Source organism: Octodon degus, unplaced genomic scaffold (genome assembly GCF_000260255.1).
Source record: "Octodon degus isolate 3935 unplaced genomic scaffold, OctDeg1.0 scaffold00020, whole genome shotgun sequence".
Classification (NCBI taxonomy): domain Eukaryota; kingdom Metazoa; phylum Chordata; class Mammalia; order Rodentia; family Octodontidae; genus Octodon; species Octodon degus.
The window spans coordinates 5,214,141-5,233,053 of record NW_004524596.1 but is presented as its reverse complement, the minus strand read 5'-3'; the positions used below and the strand labels follow the sequence as shown (position 1 = coordinate 5,233,053).

The 18,913-nt window shown below is 46.0% G+C and overlaps 1 protein-coding gene across 2 annotated transcripts in view; it reads right to left on the bottom strand.

The window, feature by feature from the left end:
- Crim1 (cysteine rich transmembrane BMP regulator 1) overlaps positions 1-18,913 on the bottom strand; it is a 187,767-nt gene that overhangs the window by 10,105 nt on the left and 158,749 nt on the right. For both annotated transcript variants that reach the window (XM_004627610.3, XM_023711217.1), the window contains 2 exons: positions 15,881-16,102; positions 1,637-1,831 (listed from right to left, as the gene is read on the bottom strand). In XM_004627610.3, the coding sequence (XP_004627667.1) occupies positions 1,637-1,831; positions 15,881-16,102 (417 nt within the window). The remainder of the gene's footprint in view (positions 1-1,636; positions 1,832-15,880; positions 16,103-18,913) is intronic.

The window sequence follows — 18,913 nt, the reverse complement described above, 5'->3', positions numbered from 1 at the left end:
TCCCACTCCTACAAAGGACAGAATATAGCTGCTCTTCATTTGACAATCAAGTCATTAATTATGCTGACCCATGCTGGTCTTTTCTGTCCTTACCTCCTGCTTCCTAGAATTTGCAACTCCAGGGGCACTGGCTGTGCCCTCTTCCATCTCGAGATCTTTGGCAGACTCCCTTCTTAGCTCCAACAAAGAGTGCAAGAATCTTTCAAGACCTAGTGCAAATCCTTTCTCTGTGAAACCCTTTAAGGTCATCACTCACCCTTAGTGTAAAATCCTAAGCTTGAATTTGGTCTGTACCCACGGTCTGTATCGGAATTATACAACCATCTCTAAACTGCCCCATCCATTCTCTTTTGGAATACTGCCACCTCTATGGTCAAGATGATTAGGACAAACTTTTGCTTTTGTCCAAATTTCAGAGAATGGGCAGGTGAGAAGGGATTGGCAAACGAACAAACAACAACAACAAAAAAACAAAACAAAAAACTCTAAGAAGGAGCACCAGGAATAAGGGCAGCAGATGAGAAAGCAGGCAATGATGAAGAAAGCCGAGAGAGCTCTGGGTGGCGAGAAGCAAACGGGTGCACCAGAAATTGCTGTTGTCCACATCAAGATGCTAAGTGGAAACGAACTGTTTTGTACTTAGCACTGTTCTTTGTAGGGGGCAAATGGACATTTTCAGAACTGTTCAAACAAGGACAGTCTGTACAACACTAAGGAAGGCCAACGTGCGCACTGCTGTACAGCATCAAGTGTGTTTCTACACTGGCCGGAGAAGCCCACGTTACAGTCCTGAGCAGAGCAAGACTCTACATGCTGCTGCCAGACGACCAGAGAACTGAGGTGAAGATGGAAAGCTTTCTGATGTATTCAGGACCTTCCTCAATGGGACCTAAGACTGCCTAGGAGGTCTCAGGCTTTAGGGGACCAGCTCAGAGGCTGCCCAGGGAGGGCACAACTCCTGTGCTTCTGGGATCAGGAGCAGGGTCAGGAGATTCAAAAACTAGGAGGCCCAGGTAAGAGCATCTGGGCCCTGGGTGGAAACTAAGACACTGGATGATGCGGGCAGCGTGAACAATGGAATTTTGGGAGAGACAGGCACGAGGTCTATGACAGCCAGCTGGGGGCATTCGCTGGTTACGCTCCATGTGGAAGAGATGAAAAGGTCACCCGAAGACTTGGCAGCAGACTGCAAGTGATGGTAGGGTTAAAGGCTAGAACTGATGAACTGAAAAAAGAATGAACCAGAGCCGCATTCTTTAAATGCCAGCCTTCCACGTGGGGTCCGATACACATTCAATGTCATAAGGGCTCTCGAGCATATTCTGAGCGTGGGATCTCTGTGATGGGCCAGGCTGACACAGCCCTGAAATCACTACTCTGATGGGGAAGTGTCACTGATGTGGCAGTTATACCTGTATGGCTCCACTGCCAGGAAAGGTTAAGAAAACCTACGTCAGAAGAACCCCAGCAATTCTGACCTGGAGCCTGCATCAGCCCTCGCCTGGGTGGTCAGTGACCCTGCCTGTTTGTAAGGGGGCCCACACTCCCTAGGTCATAGGAGCTCATGGCTGGGGAGCAGGTTCTGGGTCAGAAATCAGCACTGCAGCCCGACAACGGAAGGATGGTGGCTGGATACCTGGGCACATCGGGCAGCAACTGCCCTCCACATTGATGGGTTCCACGCAGGGCAGAGGTGGGCAGCTGACGGTCGAGCAGAGGGTCTGGCCCTGCAGGCAATAGCAGTGTGTGCAGCTGTCGATGTCCCAGCGTTCTTCATCGGCATAGGCCTTCCCACCGAAGTGACATACTGCTTTCTTGGGAATTGTGTCCTCTAGTGGAAAGAACAGCACAAGGTGGAGTTGTGGGGGGGCCCACACAATATATTATGACACACAGACATAAGGAGGGACAGCGCTGTACAGTCAAACTATATTTTAAAAAAATTCAGTGAGTCGCCTATTTTCCCAGTCCCTTGCTGCAGTTCTGCCAGAAGGCCTTCAGAACATGTGGCCTGAGGTTGATCGAAGGCCACACAGCTTGACACTGGGCGGTAACTGCAACAACCTGCTGGGCTCCATACCTCTCGGAGGTGACAGGTACGCAGACCCAGAGGAAAGACGCACTGGAGGGCATTTCAGCCACAGGTGGGCCCCAGTGAGCCTTGCTAGTCTCTCTCTTGATAAATGGTGCAAGGAAAGGTGAAGAACGACGGCGGTAACACCACACAGGACTGGTGGGCTTCCTCTGCCACCCTTGGGGAGCCTGTGCTGCACTAACTGTTCCTTCATTTTTCAGAAACGCTGTGTGGATTTCTCTCTCACCAACAAAAACATTTCACTTCAGAAACAAGCTTATTTGATCTCAATCTAATTTTTGGGGGGTGGTAGTGGGAAGGACTGTGGTTCTTAGGAACAAAATGTTTCTGAAGCAGTACTGTGATAGCTGACAATTTTTTTCTCTCCTCCCCTTTGCCATCCTCAATTTTGCTCTTAGTCAACCTTTTCTTTGAAAGTTCTTTTCTCCTATTAACTTATTTACTGCTGGTCCTTTCCTTCTATAGGTCAAGAATGGTGGTTGTGAGTGAGCCCAAGTGAGCCCATGTGACGAGCAGCCAGGCAGGGATGGGGCAAATCTGTGGAGAAATATGAGCGCTTCAGGCCAGTAATTAGATGACGCCTACTACACTGGGGAAACTTTATGTTCAGATTCCAAAGGCAGCTCCACTCACCACTGGCCACTAGTAAATGAAAAACTACGCAGGAATCTGAAAGGAAAGCTCCTTAGGAAAGGAGTGGTCCCCAGGGCCCAGTGTTCTTCCTGGAAGTCAGCTAGGAAGCTCTGAGCAGGGAAACGGAGAGAACTCAGGGTGTCTGAGCACAGGAAGTGAGTTACATCAAGAGTTAAAATTTTCAACATTTTCTACCATTTGTCCTACTGTTGCTTAAGGTTCAACAAGGAATACTGAGTAATTATGGTAAGTTCTAGTTATTATCAGAACTTTCTAATAGCTATTAATATCTATTTGTTTTTTAAATGTATTTGGTTGTTACAAGGTCTCACTACGCAGCTCGGACTCGTGGTGATCCTTGTTTTCAGCCTCCCCAGTCCTGGGATTACAGGTGTGCACCACCACACCTGGACTCTGCAGCTGGCTCAGCCTGCCCTGGGGGCGGGGCTGGTGCAGCATGTGCTGCCAGGATTGAACCTAGGTCCCTAGCTTGCCTAAGCTTGCCCAAGCAGGCACTTTAGTCCATTGAGCTATCTTGCCAGCCCCTAATATCTATTTAAAAAGGACTTTACTGTGTTTGTATATGTTCCATAGAAAATATTCTGGCACACTGACTATTAGGTTAAAACCAAATTTGGGGGCTTTCAAATCAAACGCATGACTCAAGTTTGTACCAACAGGGAATCTTTAAAGGAAGTGACTTCAAGATACATAAAATGTACCTGTCCAACTGGCTAAGCAGAGCCTAATTCAAATAGAATTCTAACCTTCAATCGATCTTTCACCAAGCACACTAATTTTGGCCATCAAATTTAGTCTATCAGGTAACAAATGCATAATGAAAGAGAGCATTTCCTTCATAAAGCAATAGTACTGAATCTGTCTTACATGAACCTTGTACTAGCTGATGATGGACCAACATCACTGACTAAAATGTGAGCAACTAACCGTGTTACTCTGTGAGGAAATTATGAGAGAGAAGGTGACGTTCCTTATCACACCTTATCCATCACTCTCTGCCTCTTTTATCAGTGCTGCTCTTGGACGCTGACAGAGGCACCCACACAGGCAGGTAAGGACTCGACAAAGAGGTCTGATGCAAGGCCAGCTACTGCTGGTCTATATTTTCTTCAGATCTCAGTAAGAGAGTTAATGCTACTAATGTTTATAAGATCAAAATTATTTAAAATTAGGTTAAGATGTCAAAAGGATAATTATATGCTTAACATTAGAACACCATTTGTACAAAAATCAATGATGAAGAAGGCAATTCCTTGCCTTGGAGGCCAACATGGTGGTGGTGGAGATGGGCCTGGGCATTCCTGACCAAAGTGAATGACAACTTGAAGGGCAATATGACATTCCTTTGGTCAAGTAACAACTCCACTTGTAGTAATCTAGCCCAAGGAAAAGGTCTGAAAGAAAAGTTGTTTATGGAGATGTCATTCCAGTATTATTTATGATAGCAAGAAGTTAGAGGGCAAACCTGTGCCCAACAATAAGAGAATTCTGAGATGACTCAGGATATAGCTGCCTGATAGAATACTATGCTGTTACATGCAGTCTGAAGGCAACCACGTAAGGAGAACAAATACAAACTCTAGAAAGGAAAGAAAATCCTAACAGTGACTGTTAGATAAGAATTAACAATGAAACAAGCTACTCTTGATAACAAGTTGCAAACATCTAAAGCAGAAATCTCACACACTGATGTACTCTTCTCCCCTACCCCTGGCCACCCACATTAGGAGAACAGGGAAGGGAAAACCTCAGACTGAACTTGGTTCTAATAAACCCGTCCATGTGATGTGGTGCTGCTTGAAGGATTCCAACGCACTTAGAAGAATTTCAGTAGCCTGCAAGAAAACTCAGCCACACAGCAGTGCCAAAGATCAAATGCTCAGGTACAGCTTAACAGCGTCTCTGCAAACACTCATGTGGTAATTGTACGAGATCACTCTCTAAAAGCACATCTATAAGGTGATAGGAGAAAGAGTACCTACTCTGAATGCTTAGGAGGCGAGAGTGTGAGAATGCTGACCACGTATTATGTGAAGTCAATGTTTTTCATTCTGTCACCAAAGTAGTACCTTACTAAGGTCCATGAAGGTTAAATATGCAAAGCAGCAGCATGGCGAGCACGAATGCAGTGGACGCTGTCACCCTGGAGGTCCCACCGAGACCCACGGTGCCCAGCTGCTCACAGGAAGAGGTTCCTGGAGCCATCAGGACCCTTCGCTGGCCGCGTGAAGCTATTTTCTTGCGAGGGGTGGGCTGACTGCTAAGGACCTACCTGGTTTCTAGGCTTTTCTCCCAACTTTCGTGTTTCACTCAAGCTCTCCTCCTGACTGATTACCTCGGCAGCATCTCACCTCCACTTCAGTTCACTTGCCATGAAGTTCGTTCACACTTGAGGTCGGGTGTAAAAGACTGGCAGTATCAGATGAGCAGAACCCAGAGATCAATGCCAGTCCTCTGCCAGCAGGCAGCACTGGCAGGAACCTTCTTATGTGGCTCCAGTGTGCCTGGGCTTGTCTAGAAAAACATTTTGGCTAATCACAACTTTCAGGACCCCTAGAAGGTCCGGCTGGTATTAGTGTCTGAAGCGAGTGAGTCAACATGAGCAGCGTTTGTACTGTAGCAGGGTGGCAGGGACCCCAAACGTACCAGTCACGAATTCATGGTGAGCCTGGCTTCAGAGGCTGCAACGGAGAAATGCCTGACATCGCCTTTAATCACTCTGAATCATAACACATCTCAACAACTGCAAATGTTTCTTCACATGTGGCATAAAACCCAGATACAGCTTGTCCCCCTGAGACATGGGTTGCTCGGTGCTCTACTAAAGTTTTGTACAAATAATAGAAGACTCTTGGTTTTTTTTAGAAAAGCCCTGGCTAATCTTTACTAAGGTAGCTGCCACCTGGTCCAGATTAGATTAGATTTTAGTCAGTGAGGCTTCATAGGTAATTCTGCTTTTGAGTATATTTCCTAGGAAAGGCCAAGGACTAGAACAAAGGCTTCAAAGGGGAAACTTCAGCTGACTGAGGTCCGAAGGTCCCCATTTCTTTCATGCTTACAGGTACACTGACTTCTTCCAGGAGACATCTGGGTTAATCTGAGAAAGCTGTGCTGGAAGGTTTTAGAGACTTTACAGAGCAAGGAGACATGAGGACAAGTCTAAGCCATCTGAAGTTCTGTGTACTAAAGTAATATAGTCACTGAGGTCTTTTGGGGAACAACATAGTCTAATAAAGAATATGTTAAAGTACAAGTGTTTTCAGTATTCAGAAAGACTGAAATAAGATTAAGGATAGTCTTACACAAGTATGCAGCCATCAACTGGGTTGAGGCATTTAATTCTAACCAGCACATTACTGTTTCCATGCATTTGCTTAAGCTGACAATGACATAAGTTCTATTCTTTAGCACCTAGTAGTCTTATAACTTCCACTTGAATGCCTGCTGTGTATCAAGACCTATGTGAAGCATTTTTAAATAAGTCAATTGCATGTGCGCTCCATAACCCAAGGCACGGGGTGCTGTTCTAATTCCACAGAAATGTGAGGAACGCAGCAGTTATGTCACTTGCCCGGGAAGTGAGTTGAGGACAGGAGCCTGAGGGCACCTTCTGCCCACAGCCACGCAGTGCGGTGACCTGAGAGGGCTGTTTCCTGGCAGGCACTGGGGCCACAGAAACAGAAGTGGCTATGACTACTGGACCGGGGCATGGGTACCGCTCCTTTCACCTGACAGCGTGTAGACGGCAGGCACAGTGCTGCCAAGGAGTGGAGACAGCAGTGTGTTACTCAGCCTTCACGCTCTTCCTTGAAACAGTCTCCACCGACATGGGTCTCCCCACCCTTCTCTCACAGGAAAAGGACTTGAGCGGAATGTTCCAAGGAAAGCATGAGGTATGACACTAATATAATAAAGTTTATTTTTAAAACAAACACATCAGGAGTAATATCTGCAAACAAACACGCTCTCTCATTCTTGCAGTCGGCTATACACGCATTCCAATGGCAACGCCCTTGCTTTGTACGGCTTTGGAATTTTCTTTTGCAAAGGCATCCAGAGCCAGTTCCCCCCCGCCCCTTTGATTTTTGTGTATTTGGTACAGGGTCTCACTACACAGGTTGGATTCATGGTGATCCTTCTGTTTTCAGTCTCCCCAGTGCTGGGATTACAGATGTGTATCACCATGCCTGGACTCTGTTGCCGACTCAGTGTGCCTGGGGGGCATGGCCCCCATGGCATGTGGGACCAGGGACCAGGGATTGAACCCTGGTCCCTGCGCTTGCCAAGCAGGCACTTAGTCCGCTGAGCTATCTCGCTGGCCCAAGAGCCAGTTTTCAAAACACATCAGGAAGACAATTACTCCATCATTAGATCAGCCCTGGATTCCTCAGATCTGGTCAGTACCTCACTCATCAGACTCAGTATGAGATGACCTAGGCTTATTCCAGAAGCAAAGCTGCAGCTAGAGGCTGGAGACTTCTTCTGCAACCATAATCACCATTGTGTATCAGCAGCCCTTTGCCACTGTGGCTATGCCAGAGGGACACTGGACTCAGGAAAGGCTCAGCATATGCTCTGTCTTCCCTGGATTCAAATACGAGCATCATTAACTCATAAGACTTAGGACTACTGAAGAATTTTTTCATTTTCATTTTTTCTGGATTCCTGTTGATGTGAAAAGGGAAGAAGTGATCAGGTCTTGAGATGTTCTCTCCTCTCAGGCTGACCTCCTGAACTGCTTAACTTCATAATCTCAAGTCTTTTCAAGTTAAGAAAAGAAGACCTATTCAGCTGTAGAGACCGGATTTTGTTTTTCACTCTTGAGCTATTTATTTAACTATACCATGACGCTAACTGATGGCCGGGGAAATCTAGAAGTGTTGCTTGCTCCAGCAAAACCCAATTAATCCAACTTAGAATCTCAGCAGTCACTGACGTGAATGCACAGCCTTCGCGGCCTCTGACCATGATGCTAGCTACACATACAGCCCTGAAAAGAAGCCACCTCCAGACTGCTCCCTGCTTTCCTTCATGGACGAATAGACCCCTGTCCCCCGGTCTTCCCTAACCTACGTTGAGACTGAGTTTTCACTGCCTCGGAGATGACTTTCTTGGATGGATACTTGAGGTTCTAATTCTGTTCTGGTGGTCATGGTGTGGGAGTAACTTCCTGGGAGGAAGTTAGGCAGCTTTAGAAATTGCATCAGTTCTTTCAAATCTCCTGTGTACTATTCAGAGTCCGGAAAGTAATTTACTCTGGGATCTTGGTGGCCAAGAAGCTAAATGTAGTGCTCACTCTCAAAATGAGTCCTCCTGCAAACCAACCCAACACAGTACGAGGTGGGACGTTTATTCTTTCTACACAGGGAGACAAGGCCTGATGAAAGCACTATTCCTAAGCCCAGGACACAGCAGAGTTCGAGCCCTGGCTGTTGGGGAGATGCTTCTGGATCCAGAGGGTCTCATAAGCCTTGCGAGAGTCCGCATCTAAAAGGATGTGCTAGAGTTGGTTTTCTTGTGACAGGATTTCGCAATGTAGTGAAGGCTGGCCTTGAACTTACATATGTCGTCCAGCCTTGAACTCATGGTGATCCTCCTGCCTCAGCCTCCTGAGCACTGCGATGACAGGCCTGTGCCACCACACCTGGCCGTACCAAAGGTTTTGAAAAGATGTATAGAGAGCTGGCCATGTTACAAAGGTACCAACGGTACCATCTACATTAAGAATGATAGGAGATTCAGTGAATGAAGTGAAGAAGCTATGTATTACCTACCAGCAGTGTCCTTACACAGCTGACTTAAGTATAAAGTATTTCATAAAATGTTAGTGTATACCTGTGAGAATGCACTGTAACATCCTCTCCCTATCCCACAAAAGAACAAACTACCACCCATAATCATATATTTCACTTTCTCCTAACTGGTAAGACACCTAAAGTCCTGGCCTGTGATGTCATTTTTGTTTCTGTATCAAGAGCTGGGAACATAGGCTTGGGAGACACATGAAATAGGAGCAGTCTATTTGAGAAAATACTGTAACTGGCTGGGGACGTCACTCCAGGAGTGCAAGGGTGGGCCGCAAGCTTCATCTGCTGCAGGACCAGGGCAGTATGAATGAGGCAGAGATCTAACTCATTATGACTTTGAAAGATTTTGGCTTAAAAGTCCACTGATTTCATTTAAAGTTTGAATCATTTTATTTTATAATTTTAGTTTTTAATACAGAAAACATTTGTTTTTTATCTTTAAAGAGAAAAAAATTAAAACAAATATTTAGTATATGAGGGGTTGACTCTTGCCTCTTAATGTTTTAACTGCTGCAAAAGCCAGTTGGGCTACGGAGGTCCTTCCTAGAAGTCCACTTTGCTTTGTTTTCTTCCATATGGCTTCTGGGGTGGGAAATGGAAGGCTATTTATAAAGGCCACAAAGGCTCTTCAGATTCTTTAATTAATTAATTTTGTCTTTTTGAGACAGGGTCTCACTAGGCAGTCCAAGCTGGCCTTGAACTCACTTTGCAGCTCAGGCTGGCCTCAAACTCACAACCATCCTCCTGCCTCAGCTTCCCAAAGGCTGAGAGTACAGGGTGCACCACCGTGCTCAGCTCAGGTCTCTCTAACATACTGGAATGAACAGGTGATTTCCCAGGGCTCCAAGTCAACAAAAGAATTAAAAATTTCACTGTGTTCTATAAAGAGAAATCTTCCAAACTTGTAAACACAGTGAGTCTTGGCCGATTCCTACTGTATACAAAGAGGGCGCAATTTCTCAGTAATTGGAGCTCAGTCGTCCTACTATGCAGCTGTGATGGGTTAGGTACTTCACAGGCTTCCTCGAGACGGTTCTAGGAATATTTCACTTTTCAATTTCCAATGCAGTCTCATTCATAGCAAGGCCTACCATCCAAGGTACATCCATTGGTACATGGCGGTTATACACAGAAATGGTTTTCTTTTCTTTTTTTTTTTTTGGTGGAACTGGGGATCGAACTCAGGCCCTTGTGCTTGCCAGGCAGGCACTTATTCTACTGAGCCATCTCCTGGGCCCCAGAAATCATTTTCAAAATAAAGAAATGTAGTCTAAGGGGCAAGCAGGAACAAGAGAAGACCAAGATGGACAAAATAAGAAACAAATCAAATTTTCTTCAGGATTTTAAAGAAGCGGCCTGTGTAGAGAAGCCCAGCCTCTAGTTAGAAACAGCTTTGGGGAGCGCCTGACTCTCAGGCTGGCCAGTCTCTGCCCCTGCAGAACTTTCTCCCTATCTCACCCGAATTCTGTTAGGCTTCACCTTTAGGGTTCAGAGGGTCTCGCTCACATTCCTGATCTCTGAGCGTAGAGGTCTGGAATGGCCTTCCCGGTCACGAAGCAAAAGGCTGTGCTGGCAGACCCCCCTCTCTGTGGAAACACATCAGCCTCCCGCTGTGGGCAGTGGACTCCTTCACCCAGAAAAGAGCTGTGGGGCAGGACTCCAGTGGGGCTCCAAGGCTCGGCCCCAGGGACGGGGCCACTGAACGTCTATTCACACTGCCACAACCTGAAAAGGACCCTCAGGGGAGGACAGGAAGCTTCTCTGGGCAGAGGCAGGGAGAGATGCTTCCCAGGCAGCAGAATAAAACCTACACCAACTGAACTGTGTTTATTTCTGTTGCAGTAACTTCAGATCACCTCCTAAGTTAGTATGGTGCACGCCTGACAATGTCTTTATTCTCACGTTCTGGACAATGCTCACAAGCATTCACTTTCCCTTGCATTTCCATTAAATCACAATTCTCCTTTCCTTATGGCACTTTCCCACTAACTGTGATAACGCAGGTCCCAGTGTAGGGGACCACAGTGACCCACAGTTGGGGAGGAAGGACAGGAGACACACACAGCAGCTCTTTCCCACCACTCCGGCCACACACACTCTCTGCTGCGGTCAAGGTGGATGTTCACTCTTCACTTAGGACCAGCCTCTCAATGTTAATAAAATGGAGAGTCCCGTGTGCTCCCTTCTGCCAATGAATGGAATCGAGGCAGGCCAGAGAAGTTGGAGGGTAGGCGCTGTTACCACACATCCACACTACAGAAAAGCGGCTCTTTCCCCCTAGATCATGGTAAGATGACAGAAGGAGCTGTGGGCTTTTAAAGACAAGAATAGGCAGCACAAGGGCCACGACCAAAGCACCACCTAAAACATTCTCCTCCTTTACACGCTCACCACTGGCATGCTATGCCCCAGTGTCCTTCTTGCAGAAGCCACGGGCTACATCTCAGAGCAGGTAGGAGGCACTGCTCCACAGCACCGCTCAGGTCGGCTCCACCTATCCCGCCCCACAAGTGCACATGCGCACCGTGCTCACTGCTCATAGTGTCTGCTCCTAGGTGCGCTGCCACTTAATTCTCGTGGCGCTCTCTGTGATACACATGGCAATGGTATTGTTGTCATCTACAGAGGAGACAACTGAGTTAGGGTTACATCCTATCACAAGGACATGTGGTTAGTACGCGACACAGTTGTGATCCTAACCCTTTGGCTCAAAGGCAAATTCTTTCCAATGTGAAGAAGCTTTTTTTTTTGGTACACTGGGAACGGATCTCAGGACCTCATGCTTACCAGGCAGGTGCTTATTCCACTGAGCTATCTCTCCGGCCCAGAAGCTTTTAATTTAAAGAAATACACTGGAAAAGCACCTGTGAAAATGCTCCAAAGAAGATGCCACTATCAAAACATAATGGTTTAAAAATGTGTAACACTGAATACCATCAGTTGAGTACTTTAAAGATGTTGAATTGATTCCTGGGCTGAGCTGAATATACAATGACCAACAGATGCTCCAAAGAGACATATGTGTCCGTGTCTGTGTGTGTGTCCATCTGTGTGTACATGTCTCAGTATATGTATGTGTCTCTGTGTGTACATGTCTGTGTACCTGTCTGTGTGTAGTGTCTCTCCATGTATACATGTCTCCGTGTGTGTGTAGCAGCTCTGTGTATGTGTCTCTGTGTGTAGTATCTGTGTGTGTACATTCTGTGTACATGTCTGTATGTGTGTGTGTACATGTCTGTGTGTATATACGCACATACACAGATCTAAGATACCGTTTTTATAGTTACTTTAAGCAGATATATAAAGAAAAAGGAATGTTGTACACTAAGTTAATTTAATATAAAAATAGACCTCTTCCCTAGCAGGGAGAAATGTTATTGAATTATAGTGAAGATCATTATACAGTTATCACAGCCAAATGAGAAATAATTCTGACATGAGCCAGGCCAGCTTGAGTCCATGTAACAGCTCTATTCCAAATATAATATAGAGTATAGATATTAAGTTTAAAAAATAGCAAACCCTAATCAGACAACATACAACCTACAGGAAATAGCTTTTATATACGACCTAACATACAGCTCATTATCACAGATCCTTAAAAGAATATGATAAAGACATTCTAAAGATGACTGTCACATAATCAAAATACCATAACTTAGTTCAAATGAAAACTATAAACCACATGCACACTTATGCCATATATTATATAGAATAAACCAAAACATCTATTATCCAAAAATAAACACCTAAGTGAAAAGGATGCACTGAAACCCTGGGATTTCCAGCCAACAAATAAGATTAAATAGCAGGTATCACATACATTCCGACGTAACACACTGTTACAACAGGTGCATCTCTGCCAAGTCACATGTTCTGGGTACTAAGCAACACCTCCAGCTTGCCAGGCCTGTGGCTGGGGCACCCCGAGCACCTTCTTCCCCAGCCTAGCAGGTATGATGCAGCGGCTGGCTGGGCCTCAAAATCCTGTATGTCAGGTCTAAGTCTCTTCCCAAAGAGGTCCCTGTGTGTGACCCTGCCCATGAGGGCCGAGCCCAGCGCCTACAGAGTCCATGTCCCCAGAGCATCCATGCCGCAGGGGCCAGCGTGTTTGCTGTCTCCAGGCGCTCAGGGAAGATCCCACTCAGATACCATATATCTGCTCTGGAAAGGATCCAGAGCAGCGGCCTGCATGCACAGATGCTTTAAATCAGCCCTACCTCGCACGGTGAGGCAAGTCCTAATGGCGAGGCTTCAATTCACAAGGAACCGCACATCTCATCTACCGCCACACCTAAGAATTCCCACCAGCCTTCTGCGCTCCGCCTGATTCATACTCAGGCTATCTCTGAAGCCACCACCCTTTCAGAGAAAGAAACTACAAAGATAAAACCTAAGTTTACATGTATCTGTGTAGGAAGCACAGTGCAAAAAATTAGAAAATCAGATGTTCCATTAAAATGATTGGGTAATTACTACTTAGTTTCTTTCCAGTGGGATGAATTCCCTAATGATGGGTATTATAAGTAATTAGACAAAGCTGTTCACTTTTCAAAATTAATCATCAATCCTATTAATTATGTCTATATTACACATTCTATTAAATTAGCACACATAATACGAGGCCTTCACACATCAAGGGAGAAGCATTAGTGGTGCACATTAGTGACTTGATAATCCAGCTGAAAGGAACACAAATGCTGGTAATTACAGGACTACCTTTAGGAGGATCACCTCCTTTCATTTCTCTTACGATAAAAAAGGGTACTTCACAAGGTGAAAACAAGCAAACCCCACTAGAAAAAAGGGCCAGCTGAATGGGGGGTGGGAGGTTTTGGAGCTTAATGCCTAACTAACTCCAGAGATCACTGCCCAGAGAGGAGCCCACAGCCCCGCGGTGGTGGCACAGCAGGCTGGCCCGCAGTTCCCGCAGCCCGTCTGTGCGGCACATGTGAAGAGCCCGGAGAGGAGGCCCCTCAGCTGCAGTCCTCAGCTGCACTACACGAACGCACGGTCACAGCCGGGCTCCGTGAGAAGGGATCCAGCCAAACTGAAGGATGGCGCAGACAGGAGGGGCTTACAGACTATTTTGACAGTAAAGCAACATGCAGGAAACATGAAGATGAACAGGCAGACATGGCACTGTTTATCAAATGCTAGGCCTCCCCACACAGCCACCTTGTACAAAGGTTAATAGGTTAATAGACACACATGCATGGGTGGGGCAGGTCGTTGTTGAGAGAGGACACCCAGCAGTTCTAGTATGTCTCATGTCCTTACAGGTACCACAGTGCAGTGAAAGTCCTTGAAATCTAACTTAAAATCAATATCACAAATCAGGGCCAAACTGGTCTTTCCTTCCACATTAAAAAGAGTGTATAGCCTAAATGACCTAGGAACTGGAAGCACGAAGGAAAAGGGGAAAAAGCAAATGAGAAAAAGGGTGGATACAGAAGCCTAGGATTAGCGAGCTTCTTTCCACTATTTTGATTTTATGATGGTTTTGTGAGAAACAGAAATGATTTATTTTTATGATGTGGAAACAAATTCACTACTTGAACAACTTACTAATTAGTTTTACCACTTATACAGTAAAACAAACAGGATCTTTCCTCCAAACAAATGATATAAGAATTCCCAACATAGATGAGATCTGTTGCAAGACTTTTTTTCTGAAAAGTGACATGGAATTCTTAGGCCTCCTGGACCTTGGTTTTTCAGCGAGGATCCAAGCCCTCCTGGCTGATTTAAGAATCCTTTATTCAGTACTTAAATTCAGATATGCAGGTGAGGAGATACTGTCCACTTTCTCCCTGTCTATCTCTGTCCTTTAGGTCTCACCAAAGGCAGTATCATTTCCTATACAAATTTTGGGCAGTTCTCTGAAAAAGTAAGTAGTATTAAATTGGATATATGCCTCAATATTTTTGGCTTTGTTGAGGAGCTACAAGATTTATGGGTAGTCTCTGCCACTAGAAGCTACCAAGAGTCCTGCTATGCTACACATATTCTGGGTCTGTGGCTGTTGTTCCATTAATTATTAATACCTTCCAATCACTCTCAAGGATATCAAGAGTTGAAGAATCTACCATAAAAAGTCACTCTGAAGGAGAGAATCCAATATATGGAACTTTAATACCCTGGTTATTATTATTTTTATGTATTTAGTATAGTGTCTACAGGGTCTCACTATGTAGATCGGACTTATAGTGATCCTCCCGTTTTCATCAGCCCAAGCACTGTGATTACAGGCTTGCACCACCATGCCCAGTCTCAATCACTGTCTCAGCGTGCCCCAGGGTGGGGCTGGCATGGCACTCTGGGATTGAACCCTGGTCTCTGCACCTGCCTAAGCAGGTGCTTTAGTCTATTGAGCTATCTGGCCTGCCCAATACCCTGGTTATTTCATTGTAAAAATCTGGCCCCACAAAATTTCTGAGAACAGATCTCATGTTTTTAACTGCTATCCAGCTCTGTGGCCAGCATCACCCCAAAGATTTACAGGGACTTGTGTCCAGGAAGGATGCAAAATCTCCAACAATACATGTACAACACCTGTAACTATAACTAATACAACTGGCATCATCTTTCATTGCTCCTCTGATTGTGGATGCACTAAGCAACAGACTGAGATGTGCCTTTCATTCGACTTTATGAACAGTACTGTATGCAAAAGCAATAAAAGACAGTGGGTGCCTTGGGAGTGGGGACTGTCCTTAATTACAGATGCCAGCTGTCTCGGCCCTGCTTCTGGTCCCTGGAACAGCTTCTGCCTTATGTCCACAGGACCAGTTTGGTGCAGATGCTAGGGTCTGATAGACGCATGTCCTCTGCTCACAAGACGTATCAGCAGCGGTCACGGAAGGAGAGGGGTCTGTCCGTTCCTCAGGTCTCACTGTGGGCCTCGGCTGTCAACACTGACAGCGACGCGGCATAACGAGCATCAGCAAGTCAGTATCAAGACATGAAAACCAGGGAGATTACAATTTCCTATTTAGCTAATCTCAAGGCAAAGGCAAGTTTTATCACGGAATGGTGAGCACAAAGATCACTGTAAGGAATTGGGCACACAGAAGTTCTGATCGTGAAAACCCTACAGTAGCAGAGCACAGTGGAGCAGGACAGCGTGCAGCAACGTCACGCCCCTAGACGGCGCCTGGAGCTCCTCTGCCCCGGCTTTTCCGCACCTGCAGTTCCTACACTGGGGCTGTGTGGCGGTAATTGGAAAAAGCAATTTCAAAATATAAACTGATCTGGGCAAATAGCTGTCAATGTTCATTTAGTAGCCTCTGGTAGAGGAAACTGGTTTTGTTCTTGATCTTACCTAGGCAGTAGGGACAACACTGGCCTTTTCTGAGGACAGGTCTTTCACAGGACACAGATGGGCAAGACTCCGAGTAACAGCTAATCACGCTATCCATGCATACGCAGCTGGTACAAACATCGGGCTTCCAGGACTCGGCCGCCAGGAATATGTCCCCTTCATCATTTCTGCAGTAGCCAGGCACGCTCTCGTTGTGGGACGAGGAAGGCTGAAGAGGTTCGTCTGGAAAAGTGAACACGAAGGTCAGCAAGGGGGACGATGCGGGCCAGCCAACAGTGCAGCCAGTAAGAGTCGCACGGATGGATCAAGAGCATCCCCGTCACGGAGGCTCTGCCAGTTTCTGAGAACCAAAAATTCAGTCACCAACCAGGAAGTCAGGTACAGACAGGTCTCGAATATCAAAACAAAATAACAAAGATCAGAAAAGGTGTAGTACAGCGATTGCTGTTTATCCTGCACTAGTTTTGCAGCCTTATTTCCAGTGGAATGGTCTAGAACTTGGATCAAAATGGGTGCAGTTGATCAGGACAACCCTGTCTGCCTTGAAACTGTACCACAGGCCACAGGCTGCAGAGCGCAGCTAACGAGAGGATTTCTGGGGGAGTGTTCACTTTCTTCCAAGGGTGATGCGTTGCCCTCCCCATCCTTCCACTATGTGCCTGCCCTATGTGCGCATGCGCTGCTGTAGCTCTGATACCTTTTTCATATCTGTAAGGGAAAGGCCGTAATGTCACCGAGCCACTGAATCAGTTTGATACATGTCAAATTTTTACATTAGTGTAAAAATTTGTAGTGGGGTTTTCTTTTACTTGCAGCCACATGTAATCCCAGCCACGTAAGACCTGAACAGACTGTCATCGCATCAGACTATCAAGACACACCTATCCATAACGCCCCACGTTGGGGCATTTACACCCATTCAATGGCTGAAAGAAATCTGACCTGTGCATGAAGGTGAAACCCCAGAGAATGCACTTGCCAGTTATCTTCATCTTTTCTGTTTAAAGACTGAGGCCCCTAGATAAGCTTTAGCATGAAATAGAACAGAGTATCACCAGAAAAGTGTATATTTCTCTTGAGGTGTTGGTATCTGTTGAGATCAAAGATGTCTGCAACCCCCCAGTAGAAATCTGAGATATGAGAAAGGAATATGTTAAATTAGCAAGAACTCACTTCAGAAATGTCAATTTCACTGATGAAAGAGAACACTACCAGCCATCTTCACCATTCACGAGTCTAGAAATAGTCATGATAGTTGTACCCAGCAAGCCCCTAACAAAGTGACACTCTTTCAATGGCTACACTGTTGAGTTTATGTTCCTTTTTCAATCAACTGCTATTTTCAGCCATGAAGCAGAAATAACTGAAACAGACATGTAGTTATCACATGATGCCGAAACTCTAAATGTCATTTTTTCCTTCCATCTGCCTCACAGATACACCCCACAGAGAAGCCTGGTGTGAAGAGAAGTGCTTTGGGGAGGGCCAAAGGGGCTGCTGCACTTGAGGCCAGCTCGGAGGGGCAAGGGTACAGGCCCAAACATCCTCATAACTTGCAGTCAGCTCTTCTGCTGTCAGTCCCAAAGGCACAGACACAAAAGAACCACCACCGGGTCCACTGGCTCCCACATCACCCAGGACCTCTTTCGAGTAAGGCTCTGTGGAACTCATCCATGTGCAGCAGCTCACAGGGGTAAAACGGGCTTTCTGTCTCAGGGGCCTTTTCAAGGTCAGCTCTGCTACAGAGAACTTAGGAAGAGGCTGGCCACCGCCACCTTTCGTTTGGCTGGTAATAAGGAACGATTCACGCTTCTCCACATGGGGCCTTGCATATTACTGGGATTCTATGAGTGATACTGCTGTAGTGCTTGTGAGTAAGGACCGACTTTGGGTCTAAAAATCTAGGACAGGCGGCAGGGATGGCAATAGGAGGCAACGTAACAGGAGCGGAATGGAATGCTCGGGACACGAGAGGCCTCTTACCGGGGCCCAGAAAAGACTGCACTGGCACCAGGATGTGCAGGCAGTGAGGGAGGGAGACAAAGCGTGGGTGTGGAGCGAGCTCTTTAGCCAGTACGCAGGACGCTTCGGCCAAATCCACCCTGCAAGCGCCACTTGGAATCTTGCCCCGCAGCTTCTGCCTTTGGGCCTTCCCTCCACGCTCCCGCCTCACAGAGCCCACTTTCTACTTCTTTCTGCAGTGCATGTGCTGTCAGACCGAGCACGCTTTCTCCTTCCAAACATTACTCTTTATTTTCAGCAGTATTTTAACTGGTGCTCATCCACTCATTTTATTTCTTTGCTACCTTCCTTTCTTTCCCATGCTATACTTTTTTTTTTTCCAAGTATAGAAAACAAAGAATAAAAATAAATTTAAAAGTTACAAAGAAGAGACCAACGCCATCTCTTCGAGAGCACCTTTCCATTCCAGGTCTGGCCCTGAAGCAGCCCAGCAGGAGGGAAGGGCTAGTAAACCACCCCAGACTCAGTATGCAGGATAGCTTTTGCTGTGTGCAGGTGTATTATTTTCGAAGTGTTTTAGCAAACACATATCCTAAGACCAGAGATGAAATTTTTCTTGCTGTGCAATAAACCTCCTGACACTGCTCCTCTTTTTTTTTTTTTTCTCAGCGAGGGTCTTGCTGTATAGTTTAGCCTGGCCTAGAGTTCACTGTGTAGCCCAGGCAGGGCCCTGAATAGTGATCCTCCTGCCTCAGCCTCCGAGTGCTGGGACTACAGGTGTGAACCACCACGCCAGGCCCGGCAGTGCTACTCTTGAAGCATACTAGGATGTGAAAACATTGTTATTTTGAGGGCCAAGATGTTTTACCTTTTTGCTGCTGCAATACAGCGAAAAGATCAATGGATGGATGGCTCCTTTTAAAATGTAAATTATTATAGATATGCTCTGAGTTACCATTTTAAGAGCAAACATGTTAAGGGTTTAAGATGAGGGATATCCTCAAGTCAAATGGAAAGAAAAAACAGACCCCAGGCCTACGTTTATCAGCAAGAAGTCAAAGGCAGCACAAG